We start from the raw sequence: 20,831 nt of genomic DNA, 5'->3' as shown, positions 1-20,831 counted from the left end.
TGATATTCTTTGCGGAATTTGGTGTTGGCGACGTAGTCGCCCTGTTTTGCTAGCTTGACTTTTGCGTCCAGGGGAGTCTTGGCAGGGGCTGCATCTTTGAAGCCATATTTGTCGACCATTTGGTCGATATATTGTTTTTGATGGAGATTAATCTCTCCAGGCTTTTGCTCTATGTGCATTCCTAAATACCAGGAGCACTCCCCCTGGTCGGTTATTGGGAATTCCTTTGAAAATTCACCCTTGAAGTCAAGGATTGCCTGTAGGCTTCTACCCATCACGTTTATGTCATCCACGTGAACTTCGAGGATGAGCCCTTTTCCGTAATTGATGAAAACACATGGGTCATAGGCAGACATCCGCCAATCCCAGCGGACAAGAGTATCCCGGAGTTTCTGATACCACGCTCGAGGTGACTGCTTCAGGCCATAAAGGGCCTTCAGTAGCAGTAAACAGCATCCACGAGGTAACTGCACATCTCTCGGAGCTTTCATGTAGACGGGTTTGTCTAAGTCGCTGTTTAGGAACGCCGTTTTGACATCTCCCTGGTGAATGTGCCAACGGCAAAGTGCCGCCAGCGCGAGCAAGATGCGGGTGGAGGTAGATTTGACTACAGAAGCAAACGTTTCCTCATAGTCAATGCCCTCTTCTTGTTGAAAACCTCTTGCCACTAGATGAGCTTTCCGCCTGGTGACTTCGCCGTCTGGTCCATACTTGTCCGTCGTGACCCACCGTGAGGTAACCGGTTTGATGCCATGCCGAAGTGGTACGACCTTCCATGTACCTTTTTGTTTGTGCGAATTCAACTCTTCCATCTTAGCCTGGTGGTACTTTGAACTCCCAGTACCATCGAACTTCAGCTGCAGAGGTGGTGTAGCTTGTTCAGAGTATACAGATAGGCCAAACTTGAAAGTTTTGTCGCTATCCATGGCCGCCCCGCGTCGATTGTAATTCTTAGTATCATGTGAGTTGGACTCGATCGTCTCTCTCACTGATCCCGGCTCGTGAGAAACTTGAAGCTTCCTCCGACCGGCGTAGGTTTGGTAATTTTCCCGAAGATTCGGCTCGGCCAGACCTTTCATCTCGAATGGCCGGATCGCCCAGGATTCGTACGTTCCATCAGATCGCCGATAATTGCAGTTCGCGACGTGTTTATTATCCTGCGACTTGATGCATGGATAACAGGGTTTTTCCCCGTCGCAATTTAATTTCATTCTTCGACAGCGTACACATTCATCATCAGACGGATCTCCTTCCTCAAGAGGTCCCACTGAGGAGAAACCTGTTGGAAGTGAGGAATCAGGAGCGTGATAGACTCTAGTTAGCAAGCCATGCTGAGCTTTGTAGCTGCATGTCGACTTTCCATGGATGCATGCCTTGCAAGGTCGTCCGCGGTCACATTTCTTTCCACTCCTACTTCCATGGCTGCACTGGTCACAAGGAGGTGAATCCTCTACGCCCTGTGGCCGACACGCTAAGCGCTGGAGAAGGGTGCTGCACTTATTGCATGGAACCTTTCCATCGCATGTCATTATTTTTCTTGCGCACCGGTAGCATTTCTGATCTCGAGGAACTGGTGTAAATCCGAGGATTCTATGCTTGGCTTCTTTTTCAGCTTGTCTTCTCCTCTGTCGCGCTGTTGACTGTTTTGCTCCATCCAGGTTCCAGTTGCAATTCAATTTTGATTTTTGACATCCTTCACATTTTGGATTACTTGAGTCAAGAAGAAAACACGTGCGGTTTGTCTGGAAGCATCTTCTGCATGGCTGGTCTTGTTGTACTCTTCCAATTTCTTTGTGTTTGTGGCGGTTCTCAGGAAGTATCAGGCGTTTCGTTTCCCTTGACTGTGGTCTGCAAGCTTGATTTTCTTTCTTGCAGATTGAACAGGGTATTCCTTTTTCGGCAGAGTCGCATCTTCTTCCGTTTCGGAAACAACGGTCGCATTTATCATTATCAGGTAGAAAATTCTTCATATGATTACCGCCATGTTTTGCGACAAACTGCCAGTAACCCTGTGAGATCTTTCCGTCTTCCGAGTAGTACCAGGAATCGGCATTCGAGTCTGATAAATCTGAGTCTGAATGGTCTAATTCGATGTCGCGTAGTCCGTGAGTGGCCCGGCGACTTTTCCGTGGCGCTACTATAGGGTCATTGGGAGCCTTGCGTTTAGCCATGCCGGCGTGCTTGTATTGATTGAAATACTTGGACATGGTTGCGGGACCCAAGTCTCTGCCATCGGTCTCATCTTCATCGTCAGCGTCTTCAGATTCATCTTGGGACTCTTGCGTCGCTTCTGAGAGATGGTGCTCTTGGTCAGTAATTTCCTCGCCTGGGGAGGTTCTAATCTGATCATGGCGGTAGCCACTGTTGTCGTAGTTACTCTCTGAATCACTAGAAGTTTCAGTCTCCTGTTCCGAGTGATTGTTGCTCGGCCTCTCAGCATCTGGGGTAGGAACCCTATCTTCTAGACATGGCGCATCATGAGAATCGCTCAGGCCTTCACCGTCTTCGATCCTGGCAACGCCGATACGATAAACCTTGTGTTTTTGCGGGGAATAGATATGATAAATTGCTTCACTCTCGCATCCGACAAAGTAGCCTAGCCAGCCACGGGGGTTATGTAACTTCGTCATCTCAGCGGTGTTCCTCAGCTCTTGCGGATACGTGACATATGCTCGGCTGCCCCATATTCTCTCTCTTGTGAGGGTTGGTCTCACTCCCCGTAAGGCTTCATATGGTGTTTTTGCATCCTTCTTGCGCAATGCACGTGCCGGGGCTCGATTTTTCAGCCAAACCGCATGTTGTATAGCTTCGGGCCAGAGATTCTCGGGAATCTTGGACGTTCGCAAGAGTTCAGTGCCCTTCTCAGAAATGATTTTGGAGACTTGTCCAGAAATGGAAATTTCTTGGACCATAGGCGCAGCTTTTTCACGAATCGTACGGTTTGTCCTCTCAGCAACACCATTCTGATAGTGGGCGTATGGCTCGATGGGCTCTCGGGCGATGGAATGAGAATTGCACCATTTACCAATCGGACCTCTTTCAAATTCATTATCGAAGCGACAGCACCGGATGGTGATATTGAAAACCTTTTGGATCAGTTTGACCAGCGACTTGAACACTTCGAAGAGCTGATACTTTTTATCGAATCGAGCGCTCCACGTATATCGCGTACAGTCATCGGTGATGAACAAGAAGTATCTCGTTCCATCAAAGCCTTCGATGGGGTATGGTCCCCACACATCCATGTGTACCATCCACCCCGGCTGTTGAGCATGACGTGTGGCGGGGTCGCGCGGAATCTTAACCAAGGCCCTTGTCGTCGCGCATATGGGACATACGGCCTTGAGCTTGGCTTTGATCTGCTTCTCCGTGATTTCCATTCCAGTTGAGCTGCCCAGCAGGTTCAGCATGTTTTGGAAGCCTAGGTGTCCCAGCCTCCGGTGCCATTTCCATACAGGATCATCGAAATCCACTGTGGCTGCGACGACATGACCTGGCGTCTCATCATGGGGAGGTTTCGCGGCGTCAAGGTGATAGAGACCGTTGCCGAAGATGGCGTGTCCGATCGTATGTCCGGTATCAGTTATCCATGTCATATACCGGTCATTGTAGATGCCGGTTACGTTGGCCTTTCGGGTGAACATTCCTGCCGAAAAGAGATTGCATTTGCCCCGAGGAGCATAGGCAACTTCCGAGAGTGATGCATTCACTGGAGAACCATCAGGGCTTTTCAAGACAAGGTTGACAACTCCCGTTCCTTCAATGTCAAGGGTAGTGGAACCGTCTGCGGTGCTTATTTTTATATTCGATGGGCAGAAAGTGTTTTTCTTGAACCATTTCATGTCATTAACGATATGCATATTTGCTCCGGTGTCAGCTAGCCATGTGTCTGTTGTGCAGAAATCGCCTGCCAAGAAGGCCCCCCATACAGGTTTAGAGATATCCAACGTTGTAGACATTGAGTCCCCCATATCAACTCCCCCTGATCTCCGCAACTTGATGCAAGACATAGGTCTATGCATCTGTGGCGAAGTGTCAGCTGGTTTCGCATAAGTTGAAGGAGAAAGACCCGTACCTAGAGGATCAGTCCGGATATAGGTGTCTTTGGAATCGGTGAGATCCATTTCTGCGACACCACCCATACCATTGGTGGCAACGGCCCTGTTGGTTGGGTTGGTGAACTTTTCTTTGAGAGACCGTGGAATTTTCTCGGGGTTCTTAACCCAGCAATTTTCCTCGGTATGGCCAGTCTTGCCACAGCTAGGATGGGTGCACTTGAGGTGACTTCTGTCTTCCCGTCTCGGCCTGTAACGAGTGTTGTCCATGTTCATGGTGCTGTTGATGCTGGTTGCATCTCTCTTGGCCTTGTCCCTGGTCTTCCTCTCTTCTTTGATTTGAAGCTGGTGCATTTCTTCAACATGCATGCGTTCAAAAAGATAGTCCAGATCAGGGGAATCTTCAGGCCGCATCGACCTAATCCAGTCGTACTTCTCTTTGAAGCCGCGGTAGCTAGGGGGAAGACCATGAAGAAGAGCGGTGGCGAACATGTCATCAGTCATATCATATTTGACTGTCTTGAGATCAGCTTTGATCTGGCGGACTTGGTTGGTGTAGTCGGTCACAGATAGGCAGTTGTCTAGCTTGAGATCGTTCAATCTATTCAGCAGAATGTCGCGTGCGCGCTCATTTGTGACCGCGTATCGCTTCTTGATGAAATCATAGGCTTCCTTGGCGTCCGCGCAATCCTCAACCTCGATTTTAATGCCGTCGGTAATCCATGTATCGAGTAACTTGGTTGCAAGTTTCATCTTATCTTTGGCAGCTTTGTGATCATTGTAATCAATTTGCCATCGGAGTGTGTTGTTGGTCGTCAAGACAACTGCCTGGCCATCATCGGTCTCATTTTCGTCGTCGGTCGTCGGACTTAAGCTTTTCTTTATCCGAGTAGACCGACGAGTTTCAGCGTCAAGGACCTTCAAAAAATATTCGTCCTTGTTGGGCTTCGGTGGAACGACTTCTTCGCCCGTGAGAAATTCGAGCACATCGTTTGCTCTGGCTGCTCGCTCAAACTCGCGTTTCCAACTAATGAAGTTGGTCTTGCCTTTCAGCTGGCGATCTGGTTTGACTTCATCCATCTTAGATTATATCTTGTCTGGGGCCCTGAATTGGGCGTTTGGGGTCTGGGGTCTGGTCTGATTACTTGTGTCAATCCAAAGAATAGTCTAGAAAGGAGAGGCTCATAACCAGTTGAAACCCTAACCCAAGGGACCTGGTGCAGTCTACCTGACTGCATGGCGGTCAGAAGTTCTTAAGTATGGGCAGAATTCGCCCCACAGGGTAGACTGCAACCACTTTTTCTAGGGTAGACTGCAAGCAATTTCCTTCGTACGATTAACCTCAGAATTTCAGAAGTTCTAAGTGTGTATAAGATTTATACCCAGTTTTCTTCTTAGACACTGTAGTCTACTATAGCAGTCGTACGAGCTAACCCTAAATCACCTAAAACCCTAAAATAATTTTGTTGGGGTGCGACCGGGAAGACCCACCTTTTGGTTTTAGACCCACACAAAACTTTTGTGATAGCTTAATTCTACGTACGACCCCTGAAGATAGATCACTACTTTATGAGCTACTTTCCCTAGCACTTTTACATACTACACAAATTTAACCACTACCATGGAAACTAATATTCCCTCCCTTACCCAGGAGCTCTTTACTCCTCTTTCTACTCTACCTATTCTTATTTGTTATAAATGTCAATCTGCCGTACGAATCAGCCAAGTTATAGCCCATCTAATCTCTTCTTCCCATTCTCTGTCTGCTCGTACGGCTTCTCAGATCCAAGAATATCTCCCTACCCTCTGGCCACAGTTACTTGCTACCTTTACACCTAACTCTATCCCTAACTGCCCTTTACCTTTTCCTCACCTTCCCCTTTATCATGATGGTATTCAGTGCCAATTTACCCCTACTTGTCACTATGTCTGTCGTACGACCAAGGTTATGAAAGAGCACTGGCGGACATCCCACCAATGGCTTGCCCAAGCTATTTCTACAGCTTCTACCCAACAGCTCTTAGAGAATTGTACGCACTCAGTCTCTTGCCAACGTCTCTATCGCCGAGGGCCTACCTCTCACTATTTTGCTGTGCTTAACCCCGTACGATCAGAATCAGCAGAGCCAGAGTCAGCATCCTCTACTATTGACCAGCTCTTTGACCAACTAGAAAAGCAGCACCAGGAGATCTTTCAGCCTTCAGATCGTACGATTGAGACCGTGGAGCTTAATGAGGCTACTCCATGGCTACGTCGTACACGGTGGTCGCAGTATCTCAAGGACCAACACCCAGAGATACTCTCTTCGCTGACCGAGACCCCCCGAGCCTGATGCGTCCGATCCGCTCTGGAAGATCCACCAGGCAATGGTCAGTATGGCCCGTACGGCCCAGTTGATTGCCAAGCACTGCGGCCATCTGATCCGGGTGGAGATTGTTCGTACGGAGATCGATCAGTCCCCGCATACTCCCCTGCAGGCCTACATGGACCCGGAGACGATCCTGGCCCATATCACCCCCTGGCAGCAGATAGTCAGCTTCTTTGCCCGTACGCAGTATCCCACAGAGCCCTCCCACCCGGCCTACCCCCACTATCGCTTCAACCGCCGTCAACGGAAGGCGTGGCAGCACCTCTGGACTCTGGCCACCCGCTCTCCCTCCCCTGACCCCTATGAGAGTGATAAAGACCGTACGGCTCCGGCTACACCAGCTCAACCCTCGCCCTTCCACTTCCAACCTATCGAGCGGGCCTGTCTGGACTTCTGTATCGAGCTACTGAACCAGCGGATTGGCGCGGACGAATATGAGTGTGCTCTAGTCTGTGCCCTCGCTGTGCTAGGCCGGTCCCGTACGGGCTGGCATACTGCTGATTCCTTCCCTCTGATCCTGTCTAGGGTGATCAAGCTCGCTCGGTTTCTGGTCCTGGGGCAGGCCCTCTGGCTGGATCCCCACGCGGAGCAGATCGTCCAACACTTCCGCGGGGAGGAGACCAGTACCGATTTTGACCTGATCAGCCCCCTGGATGACCCTGAGTATCGGTGCTCGTACGATGATGAGGGATACCAGAGTCCGTCCTCACCGGCCATCCCCTCCTCCCCCAACTCCTCCTCCCCCAACTCCTCCTCCCCGGCCCCGCTCCCATACAGCCAGCATCTCCGCAGCCGTACGGGTAAGACCTTTCAGGAATGGGTCCAGTTGATCATGAAGAGCTTTATGCTCCGGGGCACCAACTCCCCGTTCCAGTGGATCTTGGATCTTCGTACGTACGGTATGAAGGTGAGCTTTAGTACGACCCAGCCTGGGCATATTGGCTGGGTGGGCACGGATCGCCTTCTCTATAAGCAGCTCAGCTTTACCACCGGTGACCTTCGTGGCTGGATCCACGGGCTTGTCCAGACCTGCCAGGATCTTCTCTCGTCCGATCTACTCCTCCTGCCCTCAGAGGCCGAGGCTCCCCTGGTCCCCTGGGCGACGATAATGGACGATCCCTCAGAGTCTAAGCCTGGATGGAGCTTTCTCCACGACTCTCGTACGACCTGGCCGGTCTGCGGGGACCAGTGGCTGGTGAGGCGTCTTCGCTCCGACCGGGTCCTCCAGCAGCGATTTCTGGACATCGATCATGGCTGCTTCCGTACGAATGCCATTAAGCGATATCTGGCCCAGGTGAGTCTCTTTCGAGAGAAGCTCGCAGTCCTGATCCACCTCTGTGGTGGCCAGCCAGCGCGGGCCCCGGAGATCCTCTCCGTCCGCCATCGCAACACCACCAATGCCCACCGGAATATCTTTATCGAGGATGGGCAGGTGGTGATTGCGACCCGATACCACAAAGGCTTCCACGTCCACAACGACCCAAAGATCATCCATCGATATCTGCCTCGGTCCGTTGGTACCTTACTCGTACGATATCTGTGGCTTATTCTACCCTTGGTGGAGCGGTTCGACGCCTTGACCAGCCCTCGGGATCAGCAGCCCACTACAGCCCGTACGGCGTTACTCTGGGGCCCCGATCCTCTCAGTCAACGACCCTGGACCGCCGATCGGCTTCGGGAGGTCCTCCAGCGAGAGTCCCGTCTCGGCCTCAATGGGCAGATAGTGAATATTGCCGCGTGGCGGCATATTGCGATTGCCCTTAGCCGCCGATTTCTTCGTACGAGCAGTGCTTTCCCCCAGAATGCCAATGATGACGGAGAGACCGACGAGGCTGTGGACCCTGAGACCAATCCAGATGAGAATTTCCAGGATCTACAGGCCGGTCACTCCTCTCATGTTGCGGGCCTTGCGTACGCCCGCCAGCTCCATGAGGCCCCAGGCACAATGGCCTATCGCCGTACGATATTCCGCCATATCAGTCAGGACTGGCATCACTTCCTGGGCTTCCCCCGTACGGATCTCCCCTTGGCCCCTGAGCGTCCAAACAAGAAGCGGAAGTATGCCCCCTGGGAGAACGAGCAGCAGGAGAATCAGGTGACCCGCCGCTATGAATTTGCGAATTGTAACCTGGAGGAAGCATTACAGCATTTCCTGGGTGACCCTTCCGTACGATTCAAAGAGAAGCAGCTAGAGGTCCTCCAGGCGATCCAGCACGGCTTCAGTCCTATTGTGGCCGTTATGCCCACCGGTGGGGGTAAGAGTCTTCTATTCCAGCTTCCGGCGTGGATCTCCAAAGGCCTGACTGTAGTGGTGGTCCCTCTGGTGGCCCTACGCAAAGAGCTTCAGAGACATTGTACGAGCCTAGGTATCAGCTGTACTGAATGGGAGAGCCACCACCCCCCGGATGAAGCCTCGATCGTTCTGGTCACCCCCGAGTCCGCCCTGAGTGATATCTTTCGTACGTTCCTAAACCGCCAGGTGACCCTTCACCGTCTGGATCGGATCGTGATCGATGAATGCCATATGGTCCTGAACCCTAGTGATACCTTTCGGCCAGAGCTGGCCCAGATCGGCCGTCTCCAGCAGATAAATGTACAAACAGTCTTCCTGACCGCCACCCTGCCCCCTAGCCTCCACGATATATTTTGGCGCCGGCTCCACTTATCCCGGGAAGATATATTTCTTTATCACAGCCGTACGACCCGCCCTAATATCGCCTACTGTTCTTTCCGGCCGGAAACCGATCTCCCCCGCCAGGGCCTGGAGCAGTGGATCCAGGATCCACAGATCGTACGCTTCATCCAGGCTCGCCGACGCCACGCCCGATCTGGCCGGGTCCTAGTCTACGCCTCTCTCGTACGACATGTGACCCTCCTGGCATCGCTTCTAGGCTGTGAGGCCTTCTACTCCAAGGTCGTGACCGATATAGCCGGGGCGCCTCGGCAGCAAGTGGACCAGGAGGGGATCCTGGCCCGCTTCCGTCGTACGGACAATGCAATCCTGGTAGCGACCAGTGCTCTAGGTATGGGCATGGACATCCCTGATATTCGGACGGTGATCCATATCGGCTGGCCCTACAGTCTTCTTGACTACGCCCAGGAGACCGGCCGTGCCGGACGAGATGGCCAACCGAGCGAGGCAATTCTGATCCAGCCTCGGACGATGACCCAGCCCCCATCGTGGGTCTATTCAGAGAAGACCCCCCCCCCGAGGAAGCCAAGATCGTCCAGCAGTGGTTGGCGACTGAGCAGCCGCCCTGTCGCCGGGTGTTACTCGACCGCTATCTCGATGGCCAGGAGCGGACCTCTTGCCAGGATCGTACGGTGCCCGAGCCTGCAGCAGAGATCCCCTGTGAGATCTGTGCCCCTGGTGATCCGTACGAGGCTCTTTCCCCTAGGCTGATCTCCCCGCAGATCTCCCCACCCGCTATAACCGCCGCCCTGCCGCCTTCCCTAGACCCTGCTGACCCCCCAGTCTTTGATGCCCCGGTACCTGATTCGGACGACCATTATGATATCTCTGGTCATTCACAAGCCACTTACGTTCCAGCTGAAATCGATCTACCGGCCAGGCCATCTAGACCACCCCCTCTGATGGAGATCGACGAGAGCTACTCACCGGTCTATCACCCATCAAGTACCCCCCCCGTACGCCCGCCAGCCACCACCGGTCTCAACCCCCACCCGGTCTCCGTCGCCTCGATCCTCTACCCCTCAGGCTCCATCTACCCCAGACCCCCCCTCGTACGGTCCCAGTCACCGCCCGCCATATCATCCGGCAACAGGATATCTCCCGTACGACACGGACTAGCCATATCTACAAGGATCGATACACCCACACCACTACCGAGGAGGATCTCCGACAAGAGCTAGGGCGGTGGAATCTCCGATGCTGGGTCTGTATGATCAACCAGCAGCCGGACGAGCATGAATTACTTTATTGTACGAGCCCGCAGAGCACCGAGGCCCAGGCTTGGTACTCTGAATGGCGGAGCCGGATCCGGTTCACACCCTTCTCCTGCTGCTTTCATTGTGGGCTTCCCGAGACGATCTGTGACCGTCGGACAAGCCAGCGGCCCTGTGAGTATCCGTACGTTCTTTTGCCAATGATGGCGATGATGATGTATGGGGTGGCGACCCAGGGTGAGATCCAGGAGCAAATCCAGTCGATCCTGCAGACATGGTATCGAGAGCTGGGGACTGAGATTCATAGTGAGCAGGACCTCGTACGATATCTCTCCCAGAAGGCAGATACACCACTAAAACAGAGCCGGCTCTGTGAGGCCTTTTTGTATCTACGGCAGCAGTTTCACCGGGTCAATCTATAGGTTACGTACAGGGAGAATCTTTCTGTCAACCATCATCCGGTTAAATATATATCTTGGTGACATAGCTTGTCGAAGCCCTAAGATCAATCAAAATTTTATTATCCTATCGTACGGCATAATTCTTAAAAGTAAGAAGGAGAGGTGATTGTTTGCTATCTCCTACTGCTGGCAACTGCTGCCAGAGACCCAGATTCCGTTAAAAATGCTAAAAACAAAGAGAACACCCAGAAATCCATCCACCGCTTTGACACCACCCAGAACCCCGGAACCTCCACACGGCCATCCGGCCAGCTCAAAAATCCCCCGTACGCCTAGTCCTCCAGAAGCTCAATCGCCAGGGCCTCAGGCAGCTCGGTCACCGTGGCTGGTTCAAAGGCGGGCTCACCTGGAACAGGGAGGGTGCAGCGAGCAGCGTGGTCCGACCACTTGCAGTTGGCGCAGGCACCGCCAAAGTAGCCAGGCAGTCGTACGCAGCCACCGAAGGGACGACCTGAGGTCGAGTGCCCACACACCTCCCCCGGGTTCAGCATGCCCCGGGAGGCGATCAACACCGCGTTGATGTAGGAAGGGCGGCCAGTGCGGATCTAGATATGGTCAGCTTCGTACAAACCACTACACCACGGGCGACTTGCCTGGTTCGCCGAGATGACGATCTTGTTGTTGATCACACGGATCCAGAATTCGTACGTCGGAAAGGACCACACCTCTCGCTGCACGGCGGTGTGACAGCTGAGGCGTAGGGCCTCGTTGGCGAGGTGGGAGAGACGGACTCGGACGTAGATGCGGCCCTGGCTGTCCTCGTGGGTGGCACGGCGCTCGAGGAACTGGTTTGTGCCGACTAGCACCTGGCTAGCCTCGTACGGGATGAGGGCTTGGTCGGTGTCCATGGTTGGCCAGTTGATGGTTGAGAAGATGGTGATGTTGGATGGGGTGGGAAGTGGAAGATGGGAGAGAGAAGATGAGAAGAAGGAGAGATGGTGAAGAAGTTAAGTTCGGTGGGGGGGTAGGGAGGGTATTTATATCTAAGGGGGTGTATCCGATTACGTCGTCAAGGTGGTTAAGATTGCATAGTGAATACTATCAAATTTGGGATTTCTTCGTACGAACCCTGGCCGTGCAGAATCCCAGAAAGCTATTGAGATTGCTATAGTGAAGCCGCACCTTGGTGCGGGCTGGGTTCGTCCGGGTGAATCCTCACATCTAGTATATAAGAGTTTCTTCGTACGAACCCTGGCTGCGCAGAATCCCAGAAAACCATTGAGATTGCCATAGTGAAGCCGCACTAAGGCACGGGCTAGGTTTATCTAGGTGAATCTTTATATCTAGCTAGTGAGAGTTTCTTCGTACGAACCCTGGCCGCACAGAATCCCGGAAAACCATTGAGATTGCCATAGTGAAGCCGCACTAAGGCACGGGCTGGGTTCGTCCGGGTGAATCTTCACATCCAGACAGCAAGAGTTTCTTTGTACGAACCTAAGCTATACAGAATCCCAGAAAACCATTAAGATTGCCATAGTAAAGCTGTACCTTGGTACGGGCTAGGTTTGTCTAGGTGAATCTTCACATCCAGACAGTGAGAGTTTCTTCGTACGAACCCTGGCCGCACAGGATCCCGGAAAACCATTGAGATTGCCATAGTGAAGCCGCACCTTGGTGTAGGCTGGGTTTGTCCAGGTAAATCTTGACAGCCAGATAGTGAGAGTTTCTTCGTACGAACCCCGGCCGTACAGAATCCCAGAAAACTATTAAGATTGCCATAGTGAAGCCGCACCTTGGTGTAGGCTGGGTTTGTCCAGGTAAATCTTGACAGCCAGATAGTGAGAGTTTCTTCGTACGAACCCCGGCCGTACAGAATCCCAGAAAACTATTGAGATTGCTATAGTGAAGCCGTACTAAGGCACGGGCTAGGTTCATCTGGGTGAATCTTTATATCCAGACAGTTAGAGTTTCTATGTATAAACCCTAGCTGTAGAGAATCCTAGAAAACTATTAAGATTACTATAGTAAAGCTATACCTTAGTACAGACTAGGTTTCTCTAGATAAATCCTTATATCTAGTATATAAGAGTTTCTTTATACAAACTCTAGTTATATAGAATCCTAGAAAACTATTAAGATTACTATAGTAAAGCTATATTTTTATATAGACTAGATTTATCTAAATAAATCTTTATATCTAGATAGTAAGAGTTTATTTATATAAACTCTAGCTATATAGAATTCTAGACAACTCTTAATTAATATTTAATTTATAATATATCTAGATTAAAAGAATTAATTATAATAAAGAACCCTAGATACTATATAAAAAGAATTATAGAATAAGTAAGGTAATTAATACAAAATTAGTAAATATAATAAATAGTATATAATTTCTTTTCTTATTAAAAAACCTAAATATATTTATCTCTTTATCTAATCTCTTCTAAATCTTTTAAGATATATAAAATCTTAGAATATTTAGATTTAAACTTTACTTTCTAGATATAGAAGTATATTATATTTTAGGTAAAAGTTTATCTTCTAGAATTAGAGATCTCTTATATCTAAATCTAGACTATATCTCTAAAGTTTTAATATAATTTCTAACCCTAAGATTTATATTAAAATATATAGAGATCTATAATATCTTAGTCTAGGTATTATTCTCTAAATTAAGACTTTATTACTAAAATTAAGATTTTACTCTGTTAAATTTTAGTTTAATTTCTAAAACTAAACTTTAGTTTCTATATATATATAACTACTATACCTAGATAAATATTTTACTCTCTAGGACTAGGACCCTATTATATCTAAACTTAGGTATTACCCCCCTAAGTTTTAGCTTTATTCCTAAATTCTAGACTTTACCCCCCTACGTACGAGGGTCTACTATACCTAAGTAAAAGTATAACCCCCCTAGGGCTAGGGACCTATCATATCTAAGCTTAGGTATTACTCTCTTAGTTTTAGCTTAGTTCCCAAATTTTAGGCTTTACCCCTAAAGCTTAGGTTTTACCCCCAAAAGTTTTAGCTTAGTTCCCAAAGTCTAGGCTTTGTCCCCTACGTACGAGAGTCTGCTATACTAAAGTGAAAGTTTGACCCCCCAGGACTAGGGACCTATTATACCTAAGCTTAGGTATTACCTACTAAGTTTTAACTTAGTTCCTAAATTTTGGGCTTTATCCCTAAAGCTTAGGTTTTACTTCCTAAGGTTTTGGCTTTAATCCCAATATTTGGGCTTTGTCCCTAACGTATAAGGGTCTGCTATAACTAAGTGAGAATTTAGGCCTCTAGGGCTAGGGATCTGTTATACCTAAACTTAGGTACTACTCTCTAAGTTCTGGCTTAGTTCCCAAATTTTGGGTTTGATCTCTAAAGCTTCTCTAAAGTCTTAGCTTTAGTTCTAATATCTAGACCCAAGTCTCTATATATGGGGGTTAGCTATATCTTAGTAAGTTTTTAACCCCCCTAGGGCTAGAGCCCTATTATATCTAAGCTTAGGTATTATACCCTATATTTTAGCTTAGCTCCTAAATTTTAGACTTTATATCTTAAGTTTTTGCTTTACTCCTAAAGTCTAGCCTTTATCCCCTACGTACGAGGGTCTGCTATACCTAAGTAAAAGAGTCACTCTCTGGAGCTAGGGACCTATCGTATCTAAGTTTTAGTACTAGTCTTTAGTAGTAATCTCTTCTATAATTTATTAGTTTATTAAGGACTATAATCTAGATAGATTCTAGAATTTATTTTTAGTTGGATTTAATATTAATATTAATTTATATTATCTCTAGAATTTATATATTAGTAGTTATAGAAAAATACTTATTTTAATATCTATCTAGATATATCTCTATTATATATTTGAATTATATCTAGTTTCTTTTATTCTAAGTACTCTAGTAATTATTTATAGATTTTTAAAGTAATTAATATTATTAGTAAGGTATTAAAGAAGTAAAATACTAGTAGAGATCTACTTTATTATTTATAAAGATATTACTTAATTATTAGGATATATATTATATAGATATTAAATAGTTATTTAGATAGTTTAAAGTTTTATATACTTTCTATCCCATGAGGGTAAATTCAATGAGGCCCATTGAATTTTTTAGGGTTTTGTTAAGTATGGGGGAAAAAAGTGGGTCCAGGGCCCATTGAATTTAGATTTCAAACCCCCATTGAATTTAGCAAAATAATGTCGTAGAGTTTCCAGATTTCGATATATTTTAATTTAGTATTAGTTTTATTCCATAGCCAAATTTAAGCACAATCAGAGCATATCCAGTATCGATTTTGTCCCCCACAAAGTAGCAAGATTTTTTGATGGGGTAACCACCAGCCGCCGGTCGCGACCAGTCAAACCCACCAACATCAACAACCACCATATGTAGTTTAGTCATAGGATTTGTTTTTTTTTGTTTCAAATTTCAGGGGGGTTTTCCCAGATCCCCCATCATCATCCCATTTTATTTTGGGTCCATTTGAACAACATTGAGTTGATCCCATTTCCCAGATATACAATACCAGCCGATATATAGATTTCCATATCCGACATGGACACCGAATACCAGGCCCACGAATTATTTTGTGTCAATGCCGAATTTCGCGTGTTGATTTGCCAGAAATGTCAATGTGCCGTACGCCGGGGACAGATCAAGGCCCATTTAAGTAGTACCGTACATCGGATACCCATTTCGTGGGTACAGTATATCGACAGAGTGATCCAGCAGTGGGATCATATTGATGATCACCCAGAGGTGGATAGTTGGCCCCGCCAGATTGATCAACCCATCCCCGAGTTACCCGTTTATCAGGATGGATTATTGTGCCAGCAATGTGAGGTATATACATGCCGCCAGATCCGTACGATGAAGGCACATTGGATAGAGGCCCATCAGTATCGTGTACAGCAAAGCCGTGGTCGTCCCACACCCAGACAGGAAAAAGCCATCCAGGCCGCCATTAACGCCAATAGCCGAGCCGTTGCGTGTCAGCGTATATTCAGCCAAGGCCCCGGTTCACATTATATTCATATTGTGCAGCCCAATCCCAATGAGCCCCCCATAGACCCCGTGGAAGACCCCGACCGGATTCACCAGTTAGTGCAAATGGTTGAGGAGTATCAGCAGCAAGATCAACAGGCCCATGAAACCATCATCCAGGCCGGGGAGTTAGATGAAGCCACGCCATGGTTGAATCGGACGGGGTGGGTTCGGTATTTACAAGGGACCCCCCGGCAGCCATTATTCGAGAGTACCCAGCGCCCCGAGGAGGATGCCGAGGGACCAGAGCGTATCGCATTGGTCATTTGGGAGGCCATGGAGCGATTGGCATCGGTGAGCCAGGAGATCGCCAAGGCGTGCGGGCATTTAGTACGCATTGATGTGGTCCGTACGATGAAGGACGAGAGTCCACATAAGCCATTATTGGCATATTTAGATGCCACCGCCATTCAAAAGCATGTGGCACCGTGGCAGCAGATTATGATGTTTTTTGCACGAACCCAGGTATGATCACGTCCGTACCCGATATCAGACACCCAGGTTGATTCACCATCCCAGATTGAACATGATTGGGAATCACCCAAGTATTCATTTACCCCCCGACAGCAGCAGTTATGGGATGCCGTGTGGCGCCATGCCCAGGCCCAGGCCAGTTGTCCCGACCCCGAGGATGATGAGCCCGAGCCATTCGAGATTCGTCCCATCGAGCATGCATTATTAACGTTTTGCATCGATTTATTACGCCAGAAGATCCGCAACGATGAATATGGATGTGCCATGATTTGTGCCACCGCCGTGATTGGATGCGGGCAGTTTGGTTGGGCCACGCCCGAGAATTTCCCCCCCCCGGATATCCAGTTTGATCAAGATCGCGCGGTTTTTTATTTTGCACAAAGCATTGCGGTTAGACCCCCGGTCATCGGAGATCCGTCGTGGGTTCGCCGGGCAGCAGAACCCGCCATGGTTTGAAGGTGATATGATCGGCATCGATGAGGCATATGCCCACGATGATGAAGGATATGGCAGTGCCCCCCCCCATCCCCGGTGGCCATGCGTAGTTCCCCCCCCCACCAGCGATGACATATTAGGAGCATTGACACAGGAGCAGCGCCAGCATCCCGACCGAACGTTCCCCGAATGGGTCACATATTTGGTGGATTTATTCATGGTTCGTGGGACCAATGGCCCCGTCCAGTGGTGGTTAGATTTACGTACGTACGGACGGACGATATTTATGAATACCCCCAGCGAGGGTCATATCGGGTGGAAGTCCGGAGATGAATTGTTGTACAAACAGATCCATTTTACCATGGGCCATTTCCGCGGATTTGTGCATGGGTTGGTTGGCCGGTTACGGCAGCAGTTGGTCCACGAGTTGATGTTTTGCACCGATCACCCGCCCCCAGCCATCCCGTGGGATCATTTGTACGATGATGCCACGCAGAGTGCCACCGGATGGAGTTTTTTACAGGATTTACGTACATCGTGGCCGGTCCAGGGTCCGACGTGGTTCATGGAGCGTATCCGCCACGAGCCCCGATTACAGCGTCAGTTTGTACAGTCCCACGGGGCCGGGTTCCGGATGCCCGCCATCGATCGGTTTTTTCGAGTGGTGAGCCAGTTCCGTGAGCGGTTAAGCGTGGCCGTCCATGTTTGTGCCGGTCAACCCAGCCGGGGTCCCGAGTTAATGAGCATCCGGCATCGTAACAGTGAGCGAGAGCGCCGCAATATATTCATTGAGGATGGCATGGTCACATTTGTCAGTCGATACCATAAGGGGTTCCATGTGGCCAATGATACCAAGGTGATTTTCCGATATTTACCCCGGGAGATTGGTGAGTTGGTCATATGGTATTTATGGTTAGTATTGCCATTTGTGGAGCAGATGCAGTCATATCAGCGGCATATACGGGGCGAAGCCGCCACCATCGGTCGACGGGCCGAGTATGTATGGTCCCCGGATCCCGATCGGCAGACCGAGTGGAGTAGCGTCCGGTTACGGGAGGTATTGAAGCGCGAGACCGCGATTGGATTGGATGGGCAGAAGTTGGGATTACAGGCATACCGTGACATCGCCATCGCCATCAGCCGGCGGTATTTACGCCCCAGCAGTCAGTTCCAGGCCAACACCGAGGAGGAGGCCCCCGACATTGACGACGAGACATCCATGGATGATGATGGGATCCGAGCATTCATTGCGGATATCCAGGCCGCGCATTCCGCCAGCATTGCCGGGACGCAATATGGCCGGATGATGATGGAGAATCCCAACACCACGGCCCGGCACCGCGAGTTATTCCGCCAGGTGAGCCAGGATTGGCATTATTTTTTAGGATTCGAGTCCACCCGTATCGAACATGACCGCCGGGCCCCCGGCACCAAGCGTAAGCCCAACCCATGGGAAGTCGAAACGGCCGAGGCCCGTACGCAGCGTCGATATGATTTACACCAGACCAACATAGACGAGGCATTCCAGCACATGATGGGGAGCAACACCGTAGCATTGCGGGGGCAACAGGGTCCCGTATTACAAGCCATCAAGCATGGGGTAAGCCCCATTGTGGCGGTCATGCCCACCGGGGGAGGTAAGAGTGTGTTGTTTATGTTGCCCGCGTGGGTGAGTGGCCGTGCCGGGTTAACCATCGTGGTTGTTCCATTGATTGCATTACGCGGTGACATGGAAGCACGATGCCAGCGATTGGGGATTTCATGTGCGGTATGGGACCCCCGACGGCCACCCGATGGGGTATCCATCGTATTGATCACGCCCGAGAGCACCGACAGCGATGCATTTGCCGATTTTGTGACCCGGCAGCGGATGTTACAGCGATTAGATCGGATTGTGGTGGACGAGTGCCATATGGTATTAAGTCAACAGGAGCGATTCCGGCCATTATTCCAGCAGTTGGGCAAGTTACGAACCGCAGCCACCCAGATCGTGATGTTGACCGCGACATTGCCCCCCCGCAGCGAGGAATTATTATTCCATCGGATGCATTGGGTCCGGGATCAAGTGGTATTATATCGGGGCCACACCAGCCGGCCCAATATCGCATATCGTGTCCATACGATCCCCGTAGACGATGGATATGACCATCCGTTCCAGTGGGTGCAGATGCGGAGTGTGATCCAGTTCATCCAGGACCGTGTTCGCCGAGCGTACCCCGGCCGGGTGATCATATATGCCACCGTCCGGGCCCATGTCACCGCATTGGCCGAGTTATTAGGTTGTGCCGCATACCATAGCAAGCAGGTGGACAAGGAAGGGATTTTGGCATCATTCCGCCACCAGGCCGGGGCGGTGATCACGGCCACCAGTGCGTTAGGGATGGGGATTGATATCCCCGATATCCGCAGTGTGATCCACGTTGGTCAGCCCCGGACCATGTTAGATTACGCGCAGGAAAGTGGGCGGGCCGGGCGTGATGGACAGCCCAGCGAGGCGATTATCATCCAGGCCGAGGGTCAGACGATGGGGCGGGAATGCCGTCCGTTTTGGATGCACGATGCGCCCCCGGACGACCATGCCCATGTTGTTGAGTATATGGAGGCGGCGGTGACGGGTTGCCGGCGAGTGATATTGGATGGGTATTTGGATGGACCCATCGAGGAATACCAACGACAGCGATGTGGTGATCGGGTGGTCGAGTCCGCATGTGATGGATGTATGCCCAATTGGGAAGACCAGGAGTCCCGGATTGGATCCGCGTCCCCCGTTATCGCCGATGACCCGATGGTTGATGTTGGGGCGGTTGAGCCGGTGATGGCCGGCCCGACGGAGGATATTCCCAGCACCATGGCCCGGGCCGTACCAATCGCCATCCAGCATACATTTCGGCAACAGGATATCCAACGGGCCGAATTATGCCAGCAGGCGGATGGGAGGGCCGGTCAGCAATATGAGGATGAAGAGTTTTTGATCCGTGAGATTGAGAAGTGGGTTGATCGTTGTTGGACATGCAGCCAAGGAGGCCGTGACGATGGACATGAGATGTGGAAGTGTTGGTATGGTGAAGGGGGCAGCGGCAAGATTGCGCAGGCCAGTAAGGATTGGATGGTCAAGATTCGACGGCAGATTTCGTACGATGGGTTCACGGCGCATTTTTGGTGTGGGATGCCGCAGTATATATGTCCGCGGAGCGATCGGCGAACGGAGCATAGTCCGCAGACGGTCCAGGCATGTGATGGATATCGTACGGCATTGATTCCGACGATTGCGATGATGGTGCATGGGCCCCATGCCAATGCAGTAATCCGAGAACGGTGGTTCCAGCGATTGAGTGAGCATGGGGTGGATAATATCCGGGCGAACGATACAGAGTTGATTCGGTATTTGGGACAGATGGCGCGGAATTGTGGACGAAAGCGAGCGCAGATTACGGAAGAGTTTATTTGGTTACGGAGAGCATATCAAGGAGTTGAGCGTGGTGGGTAGGTGGAAATCGAGAGCGGCGTTCGTGTTTTCCGTATTCAAGTAATAAAGACGATGGCCAAATATATGTTGTCATGTTGCCGGGTTCCATGGTTGATTCAGTGTATTTCCAGGTGAGAGGGATGATTACGGTAGAAATATATGGGAATTATAGGGTCAGGAGGATAGATATATGATGGGTATTAGGAAGGTGATATACAGGACGATTGTATAGTAAGTGATAAGGTCATTAGTGATAGGGATCGTGTGTTATACGGAGATCGAGGTTTAGAAGTTGGGAATGTTCCGAGAGATGCCAGTGGTGAGGGTTTATGGATGGGTGGTGAGGGTTTGTAGATAGGTGGTGAGGGTTTATGGATGGGTGGTGAGGGTTTGTAGATAGGTGGTGAGGGTTTATGGATGGGTGGTGAGGGTTTGTAGATAGGTGGTGAGGGTTTGTAGATAGGTGTTTAGGGTTATATATGTTGGTGTTCCAAAGTTGTTTGTTATTAGATTAGTGGTTCCAACCCGTCCGAGAGTGCATAGGAAGAGATCAGAGTAACAAAAGTCAGTAAATCAGTTACAAGGTTTTGATATAGATAGCAAGGGACCCAGGGCCCATGAGATGAGGGTTTTCGGGGTAGAACCCGGTCAGAGGGTGGTTTTAGGGTTTTGGCA

At 50.0% G+C, this 20,831-nt stretch overlaps 6 protein-coding genes across 6 annotated transcripts; 3 read left to right on the top strand and 3 right to left on the bottom strand.

Annotated features, from left to right (window-relative positions):
* Positions 1 to 1,528: 1,528 nt before the first annotated feature.
* N7533_006422 (uncharacterized protein) lies at positions 1,529 to 5,135 on the bottom strand (the record flags this gene model as incomplete). Its single annotated transcript, XM_057103072.1, has 4 exons — positions 1,529 to 1,640; positions 1,999 to 2,378; positions 3,339 to 4,075; positions 4,145 to 5,135. The coding sequence occupies 4 exons, from the start codon at positions 5,133 to 5,135 to the stop codon at positions 1,529 to 1,531; spliced, it is 2,220 nt and encodes a 739-aa protein (XP_056958029.1).
* Positions 5,136 to 6,430: 1,295 nt separating this feature from the next.
* On the top strand, positions 6,431 to 9,826 carry N7533_006421 (uncharacterized protein; the record flags this gene model as incomplete). Its single annotated transcript, XM_057103071.1, has 1 exon — positions 6,431 to 9,826. The coding sequence occupies one exon, from the start codon at positions 6,431 to 6,433 to the stop codon at positions 9,824 to 9,826; it is 3,396 nt and encodes a 1,131-aa protein (XP_056958028.1).
* Positions 9,827 to 11,062: 1,236 nt separating this feature from the next.
* N7533_006420 (DUF3716 domain-containing protein) lies at positions 11,063 to 11,281 on the bottom strand (the record flags this gene model as incomplete). The annotated part of the gene is made up of 1 exon (XM_057103070.1): positions 11,063 to 11,281. The coding sequence occupies one exon, from the start codon at positions 11,279 to 11,281 to the stop codon at positions 11,063 to 11,065; it is 219 nt and encodes a 72-aa protein (XP_056958027.1).
* A 54-nt stretch (positions 11,282 to 11,335) lies between these two features.
* Positions 11,336 to 11,638, bottom strand: N7533_006419 (uncharacterized protein; the record flags this gene model as incomplete). The annotated part of the gene is made up of 1 exon (XM_057103069.1): positions 11,336 to 11,638. The coding sequence occupies one exon, from the start codon at positions 11,636 to 11,638 to the stop codon at positions 11,336 to 11,338; it is 303 nt and encodes a 100-aa protein (XP_056958026.1).
* A 3,969-nt stretch (positions 11,639 to 15,607) lies between these two features.
* Positions 15,608 to 16,711, top strand: N7533_006418 (uncharacterized protein; the record flags this gene model as incomplete). The annotated part of the gene is made up of 2 exons (XM_057103068.1): positions 15,608 to 16,246; positions 16,301 to 16,711. 2 exons carry the CDS (start codon positions 15,608 to 15,610, stop codon positions 16,709 to 16,711), a joined length of 1,050 nt encoding a protein of 349 aa, XP_056958025.1.
* A 7-nt stretch (positions 16,712 to 16,718) lies between these two features.
* N7533_006417 (uncharacterized protein) lies at positions 16,719 to 20,177 on the top strand (the record flags this gene model as incomplete). The annotated part of the gene is made up of 1 exon (XM_057103067.1): positions 16,719 to 20,177. One exon carries the CDS (start codon positions 16,719 to 16,721, stop codon positions 20,175 to 20,177), a length of 3,459 nt encoding a protein of 1,152 aa, XP_056958024.1.
* Positions 20,178 to 20,831: the final 654 nt, after the last annotated feature.

Source organism: Penicillium manginii (assembly GCF_028828005.1).
Source record: "Penicillium manginii strain IBT 31320 chromosome Unknown utg000005l:1.0-5665137.0:1.0-5668048.0, whole genome shotgun sequence".
NCBI lineage: Eukaryota > Fungi > Ascomycota > Eurotiomycetes > Eurotiales > Aspergillaceae > Penicillium > Penicillium manginii.
The sequence above is the reverse complement of the archived record's forward strand: the minus strand, read 5'-3'. Positions and strand labels throughout refer to the sequence as shown.